Genomic DNA, 17,037 nt, shown 5'->3' on the forward strand with positions numbered 1-17,037 from the left:
CACAAGCCATGCCGCATCCGATCTAAACGGCTCTTCATCTATATGAGCGTGCTGCGCTAAAGGCTGCAGGTAAACAGGTCGATTAATAGGTTTGGAGGATTTGGCTTTATGATGTATTCGAAAGCAGAGTTTTTGACCTCTCAGACACATGGCCACCAATTTCCCCACGTGCAAACGAGCTGTAATCAAATTCATTACATGGTGTGAACAGAACACATAACCCAAATAGTGCGATAATAGTGTATGGAGGATTGTCACTTCCTGGTGTGTAATTGTGAATAGCAGCAATGAAAATAGAAAAACAAACTGAGACTAATGATGTTAAACACCGTATCCATGATCCTTTGACATTTCAACCAGCTATTTCCGGGAGTGTAGTCTTGTTCAAGGAGAATCAAAAGATGGAGAGCTACATCAAAGCTGAGTTACTGATTTACACTTGATTTTTCAAATGTATACACCCTCGGACGCAACAGCCAGTGATCAAACTCACCTTTCAGTAGAAAAGCTAAGATGAAAGCCAAGGACGCAGCTGAAATGTAGTCAGTTAGCCAGAGTGCCAGACTAATGAAACAAAATTACTTTTCGTTGTTCAACTTCAATAATTTTTTTATGTCTCAAGCATGTGAACTAATGCCTAGTTTGTGTGTGTGTGTGTGTGTGTGTGTGTGTGTGTTTCAGCTGAAGTGCAAATAATGATAAACTGTCACTACAGAAAAATCTGTAACAAATAAAAAATATCTTAAAATATTCATGGTACATCAGCTGCAAGCATCCAAAGCCTCAAATGAAGGTCAAAGAATATCTAGAGTATGTTTTTTTAAGCACAATCATTCACCCTGTTCTCATGTACACTGTAGATGTAGAACTTTTCTTTTAAAACCCTTCTACCAAACAATTTTAACTACACAACAAACCCACAGACACACATTGGCAGCTGTAATTGAGATAGATATGACAGGCAATGTTTGTTTGCCTAGCTCTCCAAGAGTGCCTATTCAAAAGTAGTGCCATTAATAAATCTTAACATTGCGTGAGATACCTTTATTGGGATCTATTTCACAGTGTAAAAATTTATAAAAGACCAACCTGAAGTTGACTGATTTAAAAAATAATAATAATGTTTATAAATTATTTTAAAAAGTTTACTACATGGAGTTTCCAGAATTGCTATACAATTTGTCTAAACTATTTCATAATTAAATTCTTCTGTTTCCTATTACTAATAGTATGAGGGTGATCTTTCCTTAGGTCGGGGTCTTTGGTCTGGTTCTGTGTCTGGGTAGACTGTGGTTTGATTTTGAGTCTCAGTAGGTATGACCTTCGCCTGGTTGTCAGTAGTGAATAGGTTTACTTCTCAATGGTTGTGGTCTTGGACTTATATATTGTGGTTGTGGCACCTCAGCTTTATAACCTTCTACTGACTTGAAAATTTGGTGGGTCTGAACAAAAGGTGCCAAGTGCCAAGTAATTACATATAGATATCTATAGATATAGAAATGTAAAAAAGATAGTGTATTACAAAAACAAAAGAACTGACCCTGCTGCTCCCTTTTAGAAAGGACTGTGTGCCAGTGATATGTTGCTATTTGTATTTTTTATAATACTAAGATTTATTGCTTACGAATAGGAAGTCATTGTAAGAAGTAGTTTATGGTGTCCCTCTATCACTCATTAAGTCTAACGATAATTAAGCCCATTGGGTGGTCGAGCATTTCTTTTTTTCTTTTTTTTTTTTTAGACATACTCTCATTATGTATGAACACGCTCACAAAAAGCATAAGCTTGGCCTTTTTTCCATGCTGGGCACCTGCAGTCAAACCACCATGAAATTGGGGTATTTAGAAGGAAGCTTAAGAGTTGACATTTTGACTTTTAATATGCGACATTTAAGCCTATCGACCTCCTAATCCTCCCTGACCATGTGTGACATTTCATTATTTTGTTTTTGTGAGCTTCCTTTTTACCTCAGGTATACATTTGCCAACAGAATGTTTTTAAAAGTTTAGGCTTGCATTTGACCTTAAACCATTGTACATCTTTTTCTTTCCTATAACATTATATGCGTCCAATGCTCTACTTCTGAATTTAGCTGGCGACTTGAATAAACCTGAATAAATGTGTTGCTTTTACAAGATCTTAAGGCATCATGGCTCAAGCTTTACTTCTCCTAGACAGGCAATTATTGCATTTGGCATACTATTATTTCTGGTGGAATTGGTTACTGACCCAAAGATAATACCCTTGAAACTACTGTTAGTGTGTAAGCTTGCTGGATTGTTGGATTGTTGTTCTACCTACAGACGTCTATGCAGGGGACAGCTAGGTAGATGTGGTATAAAAATGTTCACAACATAACCAGTTTACTGGGTCTAATAAAGAAATGCAGAGAAAATAATTTGTTTTAGAGCTACCTGGACGTACCTGGTAAAAAAAGAAAAAGCTGTACTTCATAACAAATTCTCTATGGTCAATACATTACTAATGCATTCTTGACTGCGTATTAGATTCTGATACAATTGAATATTTGTGTCTTGTAATAAAAAGAAACTATTAGAATCTATTTTAGCTAAACGTCCTAGCTACTAAATAATGCCCTAAACTGCTTCCCGTAGGCCATGTAGTGCACTGCATATAGAGTAGAATCAACAAAGCGTTTAGACAGAGGTAGAAAGTGGCGGATTAAATTTACTCGCGTTACAGTAATTGAGTAGTTGAGTAGAATCGGTAATTTTAAGTGTTTTCTTGTATTGTACTTAACTACATTATAAATCAAATCCTTTCCTGAGAAAAAAAAATGATTATAAAAAATAATGCGAGGGGAACAAAATTGTGCCCCAGAAAGTACTGCACTGATTGATTGATGGGTGGAAGAACAAACACACTTACTCAAAAAAAAAAAAAATGGAGATGGAGATGCCATTCATTTCTTTTTAAACAAACCCCATGCCATATATAAGCAACCACTTTAACTTCAAATGCAAGAAAGGCAACTGCTTTATTATGCAGTGTAAGCAGTGTTCGCCGAAGGCATCTGAACATATAAAATCTCAACATCAAACCTGTGGAGGCATGCTGAGGTAGGTTAATAATACTTATACAGTAATACCTAAGTACCGAAAAAATAAACTTTGAATGCAGAACTGTACTGTATTATAATAAATGCATAAACCACTTTAGGACCCATGATTTAGGCTTAAAATGCACAGAAAGCACAAGAGTGTATGCTATGGCACTGTTCGTGAGGTAACATGCATCTGTTTTACCGTGAGACTGAAGTGCTCCCGAGTTTTATTTTGAGAGTTGGTGTCAAGTTCCAAACATGCAACAAGTGCCGAAACATTTTTTAGCTGATTAGTACCAAGGTATTACTGTATATTTCATTTACAGAATTGTTGTACTGTTGCGTTGCATCAGTGTGTGACAATACTAATGTTGGGGTTGGAAATTAACCCGGGACTTGGGGCAAAATTGTCAATGCACAATTAAACTAGCGCTTTTACCAGTGTCATGACTTAAGTGTCTTAAAATTAATGAAGAGAGTTATATTTTAGAGTAGATCTGCTGATGTTGTGTTACATTTAAGCATTAATGTATAACCAATCAATCACTTTTGTTAAGAATGCAGTGTCCAATCAAAGTGTTTTGATTTGTCAATGCGGAATATGCCAGAGTTGTTCAATGCGTGTGCTCACTGTCTGAATTCTGATTTTGCATTTGCGATTTCTCTCATTATCATAAATTACATTAAAACTGGAGACTATTTTTTTCACTGCAAAAGAGCGTAACTCACATTAGACACAGGTCATATACTTTTTTTTTACATTGCACTTTAATTTGTAAAGGTGTTCATTTCATTAAAAACAAGATTTGAGATTAATATCTCAGGATATTGTCCTTTTTGAACTAAACTAGAATCCCCCACCCCACCCCTGCTGTTACAAAAAATACCTCAAAAATTTTACTCTGAGTAAATTTTAAGTTAGTTACTTTTTACTTTTACTTGAGTAGCTTTCTAGACTTAAGACTTGTACTTAAGTAAAATTTAATTGAAGCAACAGTAGTTTCAGTTAAGTAGAATATTATATTACTCTTTCCACCTCTGGGTGTAGAAGACACTATAGGTAATGCACAGAGTATGCACAGTATCTCACAAAAGTAAGTACATGAGTGAGTACATATGAGAGAACTGTACTCAAAGCACCACATTTTATCTGCTCCAATACCAGTGGTGGGCAGTCAGGGCCAGCAAGGCCTTCTCTGCTGGCCTAAGCACTATCAGAAGCACTGACCTACATTTAGAGCATACATTCTAATATTTGCTCCATGAGATTGTATGAATTTATTCTCAACAGTCTATTCTTTATTGTCTCTCTCTTGTCTACAATGCTTCCAGTATGTGTATGTGGATGTTAGATATTTTGTTCAATCAGATTTCAGCCTCTATGTGCTGCCATGTCAATCTAATCTGCCCAGGGCCTTCACACTCAGTAGTGCTGGCCAATGTACCTTAGTCTATATTAGCAATGGGTCTGTTTCTTTAACCAATCAGGTTTCAAATTCGCCTTGCAGGGCCAGCTAGCTGGCTCAGAATAGCATCAGTATTTTTCCGTCCTCTGATCGGTTGGTCAGAGGGAAACTGTTACAGCCAAGTTCGACTAACAAAACACATCTGTAGCGCTCTGCACACATTTATACATCTGAGTTAGACTTTTTTTGCACCCACAATGGCTGACGGAAAAACTTGATTTGGTCTTGATCATTCTTAAAAAATCCATTTTCAAGAAAAGCTAGACATCGTGAGGAGAGGTTGGCCAACCCCAAAGCTAGCTAGCTTGTCTTGGGAAAGGGATTGTTCGCCACTTGCAGACCAGTGCCTACGAGCGGTACCACTGGCTTACAGCCTCTGAGGAGCGTTGCAAACGATTATTATAGTATGCAGCTCTAATGAATAGGTTGTATTTTATTTATATTTTTATTGTTTTTGTCATGTTATTAGACAAATATTCTGAACTGCTCCAGATGATGTAGGTGGCACAGTTGCGGTTGTAATTTAGAGGTGTGGTAATTGCTTTAATAAAATGGTATTCTCCCTCCTCTCTCTGTAATGGCACGTTGTTATATTGCGTTTTTGTATAGTATTGATGGTTTCTATATTCGAGACGTGATAGTGGTGGTATTAAGAGGTGAATTAATTCCCCACTGAAGACCTAGGTACCAAATGCACGGCCCCCCACTGTCCAATACAAGATACACATATTTGTATGGTTCTGTCAAGCGGACAAAAACATGAACATGACAGCTGTTATCATTTAGGGTTTACAGTAAAACCCTGTTTTACATTCAACTAATAGTACGAGCAAACAGAGATACGGGCGACCCTGCTCACAAAATTTTACTCTATTTCACGAGCAAATTTCGAAGGCACGAGCAAACCCACGCTGCCGGTTCCCCGCTTTTGGCCGAGGGTTGCATCAGTCTCTTAGTTGATGACGTATCACTCGGTCGCTCTCGTTGTTCAGTGCAGTAAAAACATAACTTTTTTTAGCATTACATTTTTATTTCACTAGAAATCTTGAAAAATGTCTCCCAAGAAAATCAGGTGCTGTAAATACGAAAGTAAACAGAATTACCATGGAAACCAAGAAGGAAGTAGTGGAAAAGTACAAGCGTGATGTGCGTCTCACACTCGCAACCAACCACTACCACATGGGTAAGTGTTAACATATGTTTACATTACAATAATTTGCGGTGTATTTGTTTGTTAAAATAGGCTAAAAATACTTTCTTAGTACAGAAATAAGCGATCGAATAAGGTTTCGGAACGGATTAAATCACTTTTACATTAATTCTTATGGGAAAATTAGTTCGAACTTACGAGCAAATGGACCTACGAGCAATTTTCAAGAACGAATTGTGCTCGTCCAACGGGGTTTTACTGTACTCACTTTTGTTGCCAGCTATTTTGACAATAATAGCTGTATGTTGAGTTATTTTTAGACAACAGTAAAAATGTTCTGCTATTCAAGCTGCACATTGACTACTCTAAAATATATCCAAGTTTCATTTCTGTAGTATTATCCTTTAATAAGGTCTACTAAAATGGTTGCTGAAATGTGAGGGGGTGTACTCACTTTTGTGAGATACTACAAATAGTGGAATTAATTTTAAATGCTATATTGAATAAATAAAAGACTCAAACTGAGTATTAAGGACAAAGCATTTCTATTTATTTAAAATTATACATGCATTTAACCAAATGTCTATAAAGGCATGAATCTTTTTGAAATGGCTCCAGGGAAGCACTGTGATGAGATAAAGTGAATACACACAGCGCCACATGGAGACCGCTTTGTTTCAATGTGTTCTATGTCCTTGACTCATAACACTCTGTCAAACACCTTTTGTGTTTAGTGAAATATTTCCTGAGATGCGATGTGATTCACATTAAGTGATGTTCAACAATTGAACCTGGCAGGCAGTGATGTATTATGCCATTATATATCTCACAGGCCCCATGGACACCTCTGTGTCATATTTGTCCACCCCTGGAGGAATAAGGGACGATATACTAAATAGATGTACAAGCTGAAATGACCAAAACCTGCTAAAAATCAGATGTATTTTAGCCTTTCAAATTTTAACATAAAAACAAAGAAGAAACCTGCTGCTCACCCACACCACGATTGGATGGCAGAGAAGAATGCACTGATTTACACTCACATTTACTATTTAACAAACTGTAACTTAATTTAAAAGCTGTACTAGATTTTTGTCCTGTTTTATTTCAACGCTTTTAGTACATGTCCTTCACTCTTGTGTTATGTGTGAACAGAACATAACATTCAATACCCTGACTTTGCACTGAGTTTAAGCAGCTGAGGAAATTCAGGTATGTATGTTTGAATGTGTATCTGAATTATGAGTGGAAACAGAAGAAAATCAGAAACGTCTCTAGGGTACGTATGTAACCCTAGTTCCCTGAGGGAACGAGACGCTCGTGAAGGGAGTGAAGGGGCAGGCCAAAAAGAGAGTTTCCTGAAAGAGAACTAGAACACAATGAGATAATGTCATTGCTGCAAACAGGAAGAAGACACTATCTTTATGGAAGTATTTATTCGATATATATATATATATATATATATATATATATATATATATATATATATATATATATATATATATATATATATATATATATATATATATATATATATATATATATATATATATATATATATATATATACAGTACAGACCAAAAGTTTGGACACACCTTCTCATTCAAAGAGTTTTCTTTATTTTCATGACTATGAAAATTGTAGATTCACACTAAAGGCATCAAAACTATGAATTAACACGTGAAATTATATATGGAATTATATACATAACAAAAAAGTGTGAAACAACTGAAAAATGTCATATTCTAGGTTCTTCAAAGTAGCCACCTTTTGCTTTGATTACTGCTTTGCACACTCTTGGCATTCTCTTGATGAGCTTTAAGAGGTAGTCACCTGAAATGGTCTTCCAACAGTCTTGAAGGAGTTCCCCGAGAGATGCTTGGCACTTGTTGGCCCTTTTGCCTTCACTCTGCGGTCCAGCTCACCCCTAAACCATCTCGATTGGGTTCAGGTCCGGTGACTGTGGAGGCCAGGTCATCTGGCGCAGCACCCAATCACTCTCCTTCTTGGTCAAATAGCCCTTGATGCCTTCAGTGTGACTCTACAATTTTCATAGTCATGAAAATAAAGAAAACTCTTTGAATGAGAAGGTGTGTCCAAACTTTTGGTCTGTACAGTATATATATATATATATATATATATATATATATATATATATATATATATATATATATATATATATATATTTTTTTTTTTTTTTTTTAATTATTATTATTAATTAATTAATTAATTTATTTATTTTTTAATTCGATTCCTGAATTATGATATCTAATTTAGCAATCATCTCCTTTTTTAGATCAGTGAAAGGTTTGTATTTCTGGGTTTTTGGGACTCTTCTCAGTCATTTTCAAAATCATATTTAAAACCCAAAATGGAAAGACACAGAGCTAGGCAGTCAGGAACTTAGACCCAATCATACTCTCTTTCGCAGTCACACTGCCAACCTTCTGGCCACTAACCCGGAACCTTATCCACTGAGCCACCACAAGCACTAAAGAAAACTTCTTCTCTGATCAAGTATAAATAAAAGCCTGTAGCTGTTGGGGTTAGCACAAGGAGCACTTCAACCATGCTTCGGGCAACACTGCAGTAAGAGTGTCTCTCAGGGGCCTTCATGTTTTGATTCACCCTTCAGCCAGAGTGTTTTCCAGACATGCTTAGTTTTTCAGCTGCCTGTGTCTGTATCTGCGCTGTACCATATAGCTTGATTACTCTCTAATCTCAGGGCAGGTCCTAATTTTGCTGTTAGACTGGTGCTCCATGAGCCAAGCACAAAGAGTATGTCACATGATATCAATACTAGCCCTTTTTTTCTTTTCCTTTGATTTATGTTGTGTACATAGTCTCTGTGATCCAGGAGGATGGGAAATATTATAATATATAATAATGTATAATAATATATTATAATATATAATAAGTACAAACCTACTATTAATTCATTAGCATTATTATTTTATAGTGCAATCAAAAGCCTATCTAGATTACCTAGACATTTACTCGTTCAAATCACCAATCTTGCTGACCCGTGGCTGTCTGTCAAGCAGCAAAATCAGAGTGCTAATTTAAATTTAAGTGCATTAATACTTGCATTTTCCCTGCCAAAACTCTGATGATTAATGCTGTATTTAAATAAGAGAAAAACAAAATTATTCCTAAATCAGAAGAGAGTTTTTAAGGATGTCAGGTCAGAGGCCACCTAAAGATATCCTTTGGGCTGTGCCTCCTCTTGATGCCTGACTGTAACACTCCTGTCTTCAATCTTCTGGTTTTATTTCTCAAAATTTTCTATGAACAGGAGCAGATCAGCGCCATGAGGCATGAGGAGACGCAGATAATGAGTGCGTTGTTGTGCTGCAGATGAACCCAGATAAAGAATTACAGTGGCAATTCTGGTTTGAGATGTTTTATGCATCGCAGTAGGTTACTTTGCATACAGAACAGCTAGTTTTTTTCCCCCCTCAAAACCCTCTGGGGACAAAAATGAAAAAAGAAAAAAAGAAAAACAACCACAATAGCATAGGCAGAGAAATATCCAATATTTACTTTTGTCATGAAATTATATATATATATCAGAAGATGTTCTTTTGCCTTGTCAGATTAAGTTGGAGTTTTTTTTTGTTTTTTTTTTGCTGAGACAGAAGCAAAATATGAAGAAATATTGCTGGTTCTTGTTCTAGTCGCTCATGTGCCACTAATGTTTTCTGACCTATCCTGCCCTCCTTACATGTCTGGTTGTTTCCCCGTGGCATTAGAGAAACACTCAAAGCCCCATCAGAGTTGACACTTCCAGCTCTTGATCCAAGGGCATGAAAGGCATTAGAGATGTACAGAGGTTTCTCCACAGACCTCTCCACTCAAGTGAGCTGTAGGGCTCCAGTGCAATTACCTTTGGTTAATGAAGGGAGGCCCCTCCTCCTTCTCTCCTGAGCAATCCTCATGCTGTAGTGCAACCAAACAGTTTGAAGCCTCTGTTAGCAAGGCTGTTTACTTTTGTGCCACTGTGGATTGATAGTGAGGCTGAAACACTCCTTTGTTGCTGTGGCAGAGGTTTCTCCCACTGTTTCATTGGCAACTAACAGAGTTTGAAGAAGCAGTTTTTCACCACCTGGGCTGCATATATTTGACTTGGCCTGCCATCACATAGCTCTTTATTTTTCTTGGCTGGTTGATAGAATGTGTCCGTTTCAAGGACATCTATTCATCTGGGTATGTATGAATATTACTAGTGTTCATCTTCCTGCATACCTCAAAACATGATCAAATAGAGTGTATGAAAATTATCCATTTGATAAATTGCCATATTAAGATACGATGCAATCAAATGCAAAAAAAAAGGGCAGTGGTGTGATGTGCAGTGTGATAACCATGCAATCACTATACTATACACACACTATACACACACATTATGAGAAGCAGACATCCATACAAACTTTCTATCTGTTCTTTCTAGTGGACTCACTGGACTTCTGTGCAGCATCTGTGGTTTTGTCTTTACAGTACAGTTCACTTTCTATATCATCCAGAAGATATTTATGTGATACAAAGCACTCTCAGTGAATTAATGAGCTTCATGCATTTTGTACATGAATCTCAGTAAATGAATCCCTTTCTTTGGAATTTTTTTCATTTTACATACCAAATGATTGAATAGCAAGCAACATGAGCAGCCAGCTGCAACTCCTTCACTAAAACACTCATTCGATTAAATGAACTGCCTGTAACAGCTATCATTCCAGCATTTGAGATTATTTTTCTGTTTTGTTTAGTTTTTTGGAATTTTGGGTTTTTTCTATTGCAGCACAAGCCATTTTTTTAGCCATTTCATCACCTCTTGCTCATAGTCTTTACAGCACCATCTTTCAGATCCCCCCATGTAGCTGTCTTTCTTAGCTGTTAAAGCTACTAGGTAGTCAGCTATTTTTTTTCTCAGTTTCTGTGTAACACCCCTCTCACTCACACTGTCATTCTCACTGGCATGGCAGCCTGCAACAAAAAGGCTATGCCTCTTTACTGAGAGGGGCACTCCTCCTATATTGAATCAAATATGAAGTAAGCAGGCCTCTGTCACTAGGAATGACAGGTGCAAAGTTTATGCTTTGATTATTGAGATTGACAGTGAAAGACAACATGCCTCCTTCATTTAAAGTAAAAGCAGAGAGGCCACACCTCCAACACTAGAATTGAATGCACAGAGGCCACACCTCCTACATTTGGAAATAAAAGCAGAGACACAACACATCCTTTATTTAAAATCACAGGATTAGAGTCCATGCTGACTTCATGGTACATAAAGGTACCTAGGCTGCCAGAAACAAAAGCCACACCTCTTTTTTTTATACAAGAAAGTTAATGGGTGACAAAAACCTACAAATAATTAGGGTTTTATTTTTTGTAAAGGTTCTTAGAAGGATTTGCTCTGAGGGTCAGAAAATAACAAGCAGAACTAAATTAGAAATTTAAAATTGCTAACTCTAACCATCCTTGAAAACACATAATTAGGAGTCTTCCATGGTTATATGCAATAAAAAAACAAAGAAATAAAATAGGTAATTTGATGTTTGCCCTTTCCTTTTTATAATGCACTATTCAATCTAATGGGTTTATCATTAGTGAGAACTGGGTGGAAATCAAGCATGTGATTTGATATGATTTGCATTTCTGCCGCACTGCCTAATAATCCAGCCTCTGTGATTTGGGAGTAGGATTTCAGGCACTGGAACGAGGTTCTTTTTCCTGGAACAAGCAGATTGGTCTTTACATTGGATTCTGTCTGCCAAGTAAAGTGGATTAGCCGCCCGCTGTTATTGCGGCTTGAACGTTTATTCCAATCTCCAATCTGGTCTCAGTGCTGTCAGAGCTTTGCAGGCTGTGGAGTGGATTTAATGTCATTGTGGTTCCCAAGACCTAAATGCTGAAGAGTCATGTTCAGACACAATGTATCATATTTTATTGCACAAATCAAATCCCATCGACCACACCAAATCAAACACAATTCATTTGTCACCCTTTTACTTTGCACAGAGTTTGTTTTCAACAGCCACAATAAATGATAGGTCATGGTACTGTGAGGCAGTTGTGATTAAGAGGATGCATGGACGTCATGGCTCAGATGCGGACATTTCTGTTCTGCTAGTCTAATCCGAGTGCTGCACTGTAGCCAATTTCAATCTCCACTGCTTAACCCTGAGAACCTAAGAAGGAAGAGGAAATCTCGATCACTCATATGTAACCATTGCTATTTATAACGTTGATGCAATTTCCTTGTAATCATCACAGTAAGTTTAGTGGAATTGAGTGGAAGGATTTAACGAAGGCTGTCTAGCTCACACAGTACAGCATAAATGTAGTCCTCCTTCTGCACATGAATAAATCGATCTCTGTTGGAAATAGATCCATAGAAATCAGAACTAGATATTGTTTAGTAAATGCAGATTACTTATAGCCAGCAAACTCTACTTATTTATTGGTAAGTGATTTGCCATATTAATAAAAACTTAAATGCCTCTAAGTATAAAGAATGGACTTTCAGAATCCAACAACCAGGAATAGGAGAAACTGTACTGCAGAAAAAAAGCATCCTTAGGATAAGGTAGTAAGATAAGCACCAACTTTAAACACACAAATTATTTTTTTTTATCATTCATAATATTGGCAATGACCAGTACGTTTTTGAAAGCCGGACATCACTTTCTTATATAATTAGAGGCTAACAGAATATAAGGTATCTAACGTCTCATTGACTTTTCTGGCCACAAGCTTCAGAATTTTTAAAGGTGAAATATGATCTTATCTTACTTGTACAATGAGATTTTTTTCAAAGCAAAACACAGTCACTGGCCTACAACACCACATTTTGGAAACTTCAGAGTCTAATGATTGGAAATCTGAGAAAAACAGTTAGAGGTGAGTGACTGAGATGTTTTGCCAACAGGCTACGTGAAAGAATGTGTGTTAGTATCTATGCCGTGTCAGTGAGATTGCCTCTTTATGTGAAAGAAAATGCTTCTGAGACACACTTATTGAAACAATATACCAGCCCCTCTGGTGAATTGTAAAATGTAATCATGTTAGATTTGTCCTAAACCCCTTTTTACCTAGAATCATTTTTAAAATAGGCTTGCCAGTATACATAATGTTCACTGATAAGCTATACATATACGTATACATCATAGGACATGGTTTGTTAGAGTTTTAAAGATGGTTTTATGATATATAGCAATGCAGGCATTGGCAGCTGGAACTTCACAACCGTTGTGGTTGAGACAAAATTAGAATTTATGTCATCGATATCATACGCGTGAACTGATTTCATGTGCTCATGTTTTACAGGGCTTGCTCCAGGGCGTGTAAAAGTCCTTGGTCGGGCCCCACTGATTACTCACACAAGAGAGGCTGATGACGGTGGTGCTGAATGAAGCTGCAGACGAAGGTGCACAATAGGGCTGCTAAATTAGGCTGCCACCACTTTTGCCGGAGGAGCTACATGTGTTACAAATTGCTAGAAATATACGTACTTATCGTTGATGCCCCAGGGGCAGGAGAATGATAGATCAAGCGATTGAAAGAGTCCTGTATATCTCTAATTTAGCACAATGCCTTTTAAATTCAATGCAAAAAAGTAGTCGTCTTTAGTGAAAGATGGTGTGCAGGGCAATATCATCCCACCTCACATTTCACATGTGAAACACAGATAGATAAATTAGCCTCAATCGATCTGTCCTTCATCTGTCATTCCCAGTGAGTAAGAACAAAGAGAGAAAGCGCGTTTGTTCTTTGACCCATCATGTTCTGCAGACAGCCTTTATTTTACGCCTCTTTGTGTCCTCGTGCACAATGAGTTACAGAGTGTTCCTAGTTTATGACCCTGCTTGTTGCAAAATCTATTTTCCGTAATTCTCTTGTGCAATTTCAGAGCACGCTTTTGTGCCAGAAAAATACTTTTTCTTGACATACTGCGCTCAAACTCCTGCCTGACACTCACTGCCCAGTATCTCCAACTGTGCCTATTGTTCTTTGTTAGAAAGCGTATTCAACGCACAACCTGATCTTTAAAGCTGTTTACTTGTCATTATCTATTTGAACTACTCAACAAGGAGTGCATACAACCTAACCAATTAGCATTCTGAGTATTTTATATTTAAATTTCAGAACCTTTTTCCCTACTGAGCTGACCCAGACTGTAATTTTTCTGAAGAAAAAACTATTTATTCTTTGCGGCCTCAATCGAGGAGATCCAGTGGGAGCCAAGGTTGTTTCCATGGTAATTCATATGCCGGGTTGCCCAGCTGGAATTGGTAAATAAATTTGAGGGAAAACTTGAAAAAGTTAACAAGACACAGGGGGAGGCGGTTTCCTCCATTAGCGACTGCGCCGCATGACACGTCCACGCGACTCACTTTCTTTCTGTAAGAAAAATGGCTGTGGTGATGAAAGACAGATAAAAGACCTCCGGCATGCATGGAAAAGATGAGACAGCTGTCAGGCTCTGCATATCAGAGATGGGTCGTTCTTTTAGCAGCTCGTATACCTTCTTGAAAAAGTCAGGCCAGAGTGCAGTCATGCAGAGACGGCTTTTTTGGCTCTGAAAACAGGATGAAAGAGGTTTCAGCGTATTTATTCGACGACTCTGTCGGAGGCAAACTGAGTCCTTGATCTTTGGACTTAGACTTGGGAGATCAAAGTTCTTTCCCTGTCTCTCCTTTCATTGATGCCGTCATCAGGGTGAGAGAGCAGAGGAGGTGAGAGTGCTGTTTAGGAGAGCGGCCAAGGGAACGGCAGTCAGACAGGCTGGAAAAAAGCTTTAGAGATGTGGGCTCTATCACAGTCCATCACTCCTTTCAGGATTAGCTGGGTCATTCTGCAATTGGGGTGCCAGTGAAATCTTGCAATTAAAACTTTTTTTTGTAAAATCAGTGAATAAAAGATGTGTCATCTCAGGCAAGACTTCATAAAAATGTTTTTTTATAGATTTCCATGCTTAACAATTGGCTCTTTAATACCACAATTAATAGGTTTAAACACAGTAGTAGCTAATACACAAAATGTGGCTAATAGCACGAGTACTCTAAAGATATTCTGACAAAATTTCTCCAACCCAAATTTTCAGGAAATTTCAAGATTCTGTTGAAATAGATGACTGGTGTTTTTAAAACAGGAGATATTAAATGGATTCACACATTAATGAAAAAATAATATTTTTACAGGTATTTTTTGAACATAAAGTCTAATTACAACAGCAAAAATTGTATTATGGTAAGGATGGTAAAAAAAAAAAAAATATATATATATATATATATATATATATATATATATATATATATATATATATATATATATATAATGGTATTAAGTTCACGACATTGGGACAGTATAGAGATAAATCATTCAGAAATGAGAGAAAAGCGAACACTGTTTATTCTGCCATTCTCAGGTAGCTATTCATGTCTAGAATATATGGAAAAAATAAAAAAATATACTCCATACTCAGTTAAAAAGCAGGCTGAATTGATCTTGCAGTGTACAGACATTCTGTCCTGACCTTGCTTTCCCACTCACACTCTCAGTTTTGTAGAATACAGCACGCCCAGAGAGAAAGCAGATTAAACTATAACATGCTCACAGGCCACTCAGAGGATATTGTGTGTATTTGATGTGCTAGCCAAAGCCCCTGATGGCTTGTGAAGTACTTTTTGTGTGATTGAGAATATGTGGTGTGAGCATCAAATCACACAAATGCTACAAGGACTTTCTCACATATTGCCCTTTCCATTTAAAGCTTCTCTGAGTCTTTTAGTCATTACATCAGTTGCCGAGTTAAGTAAAGGCAAGGTTACCCCCTATTTTAAATGTATGTTGTTTTTTTGGTTTTTTTTGGAAAGGCTGATGTTAGAGTGCTAATTTCTTTTGGATGCCAGGTTGGATGCCAAAGAGCTCAGATCTCTACAGTGTTCTGTTGGCCATGCATAATACTGTGCATTGTAATTATCTCATATTCAATCATTTACTCAATAATTAAAGGTGTGAGATAAATAACACTGAGTACAGGTCAAGCCAGCAGGCTGGCAACATAGAAAGACTCTCAAAGTGGTTGCATATTAAAGACGCATGCACATATGCACACACGCACTCACTCACTCACGCACACACACACACACACACACACACACACACACACACACACACACACACACACAAAGGATTTCTAACATTTGACCTAAATGCAAGTTAATACTATATGTTGGAATGCACTAGCTTTATAGTTTACCACTCTCATTTATCACCCTGGACATGTTACGAGCTAATAGGCCTAAGTTTAAATTGTTTAGAGCCTTTAGCATACAAACATGGTGTTAATGAAAATCTTTCTGATCATCATTTAGTAGTCGTTTTGCTGAATTCGTCTGTCTTGCCTTTTATAGTGTTTTGTGATCGTGGCTAAAACAACCATGCCATGAATGCACTTGGCAATTTGCAGGTGATTCTGACACTCAGAAGACAAAGGAAATAAATGATATCAAAACATTTTATTAAACCTTTATTTTGATTTGAGGCAAAGTAAAAAGAGTTTTCTTGTCAAATTAACTAGTAAGTTACTTTTAAGAAATGTGTGATTTTTGCCACAAATGTGGCTAGCACGATTAAAAAAAAAAGAAGAGCAAGCCAAGGCTTCACATATCGAGATACTTCTTGTCATATCCCAGAAGGTGTGTCTTAGGATGATCACATTCTTTCACAGACGCTTCTTGCAAACCTGGGCCACTCTGAAGTGGTAGACGCTGCCCAAAGCTGTCTACCAATCATCGGGAAATAACACAGAACCAGGAGGACGTCTGAACTCGGCAAAAACCCAATAAGCAAAAGTGAATGGAGTGTCACTGGCCCCTATCTCTCTGCTTGCCCAAGTGTATCATGCATCCCTCTGCGGGATGGCTGCTTTTATACACAGTCAGAGGAGAGAAGTGTGATGCTCACTGGTCCAGAACGTCCATTTCTTTGTGCTGTCACACATTCCTATGACACCTTGTTCTAACGATACCGTCTCTTTGTTAGAAATAGTTTGGTTAGTGATATCACTTTAATGCATTGCTTAGATATCAAATCCAACATCCAGTGGTTTTTTTGACAACTCACTGGAAAGTCTCCCTTTATTTAGTTTTTTTCCTGTTATCTGCACCACTGGATTGCTTTTGTGATTGCAAGTAGAGAAGAAAAACAATTTGCTGTCATGAGAAGCTGCTAGAAGTTTTAACCGCCGGTGATGTTTCGGCAACTGCTGAAAAAATTAAGCGGACCAGTCAGGCTTGAAGCACAAACTCTTAAAAATGTTTTTTAAGGAACACAAATGGACCTGACAACCT

The 17,037-nt window shown here is 37.4% G+C and overlaps 1 protein-coding gene across 8 annotated transcripts in view; it reads left to right on the plus strand.

Moving 5' to 3' along the window:
* The window catches only part of sez6a (seizure related 6 homolog a), a 127,697-nt gene that overhangs the window by 10,498 nt on the left and 100,162 nt on the right, over nt 1-17,037 (plus strand). Inside the window, exon 2 of one of the 8 annotated variants that reach the window (XM_046861274.1) lies at nt 13,010-13,109. The exons of the other annotated variants lie outside the window; for them this stretch is intronic. Coding sequence (XP_046717230.1) covers nt 13,076-13,109 — 34 coding nt within the window. The 5' untranslated portion in view covers nt 13,010-13,075. The remainder of the gene's footprint in view (nt 1-13,009; nt 13,110-17,037) is intronic. 8 annotated transcript variants of the gene reach the window in all.

The sequence above is a fragment of the Silurus meridionalis genome, chromosome 11, assembly GCF_014805685.1.
Source record: "Silurus meridionalis isolate SWU-2019-XX chromosome 11, ASM1480568v1, whole genome shotgun sequence".
Classification (NCBI taxonomy): domain Eukaryota; kingdom Metazoa; phylum Chordata; class Actinopteri; order Siluriformes; family Siluridae; genus Silurus; species Silurus meridionalis.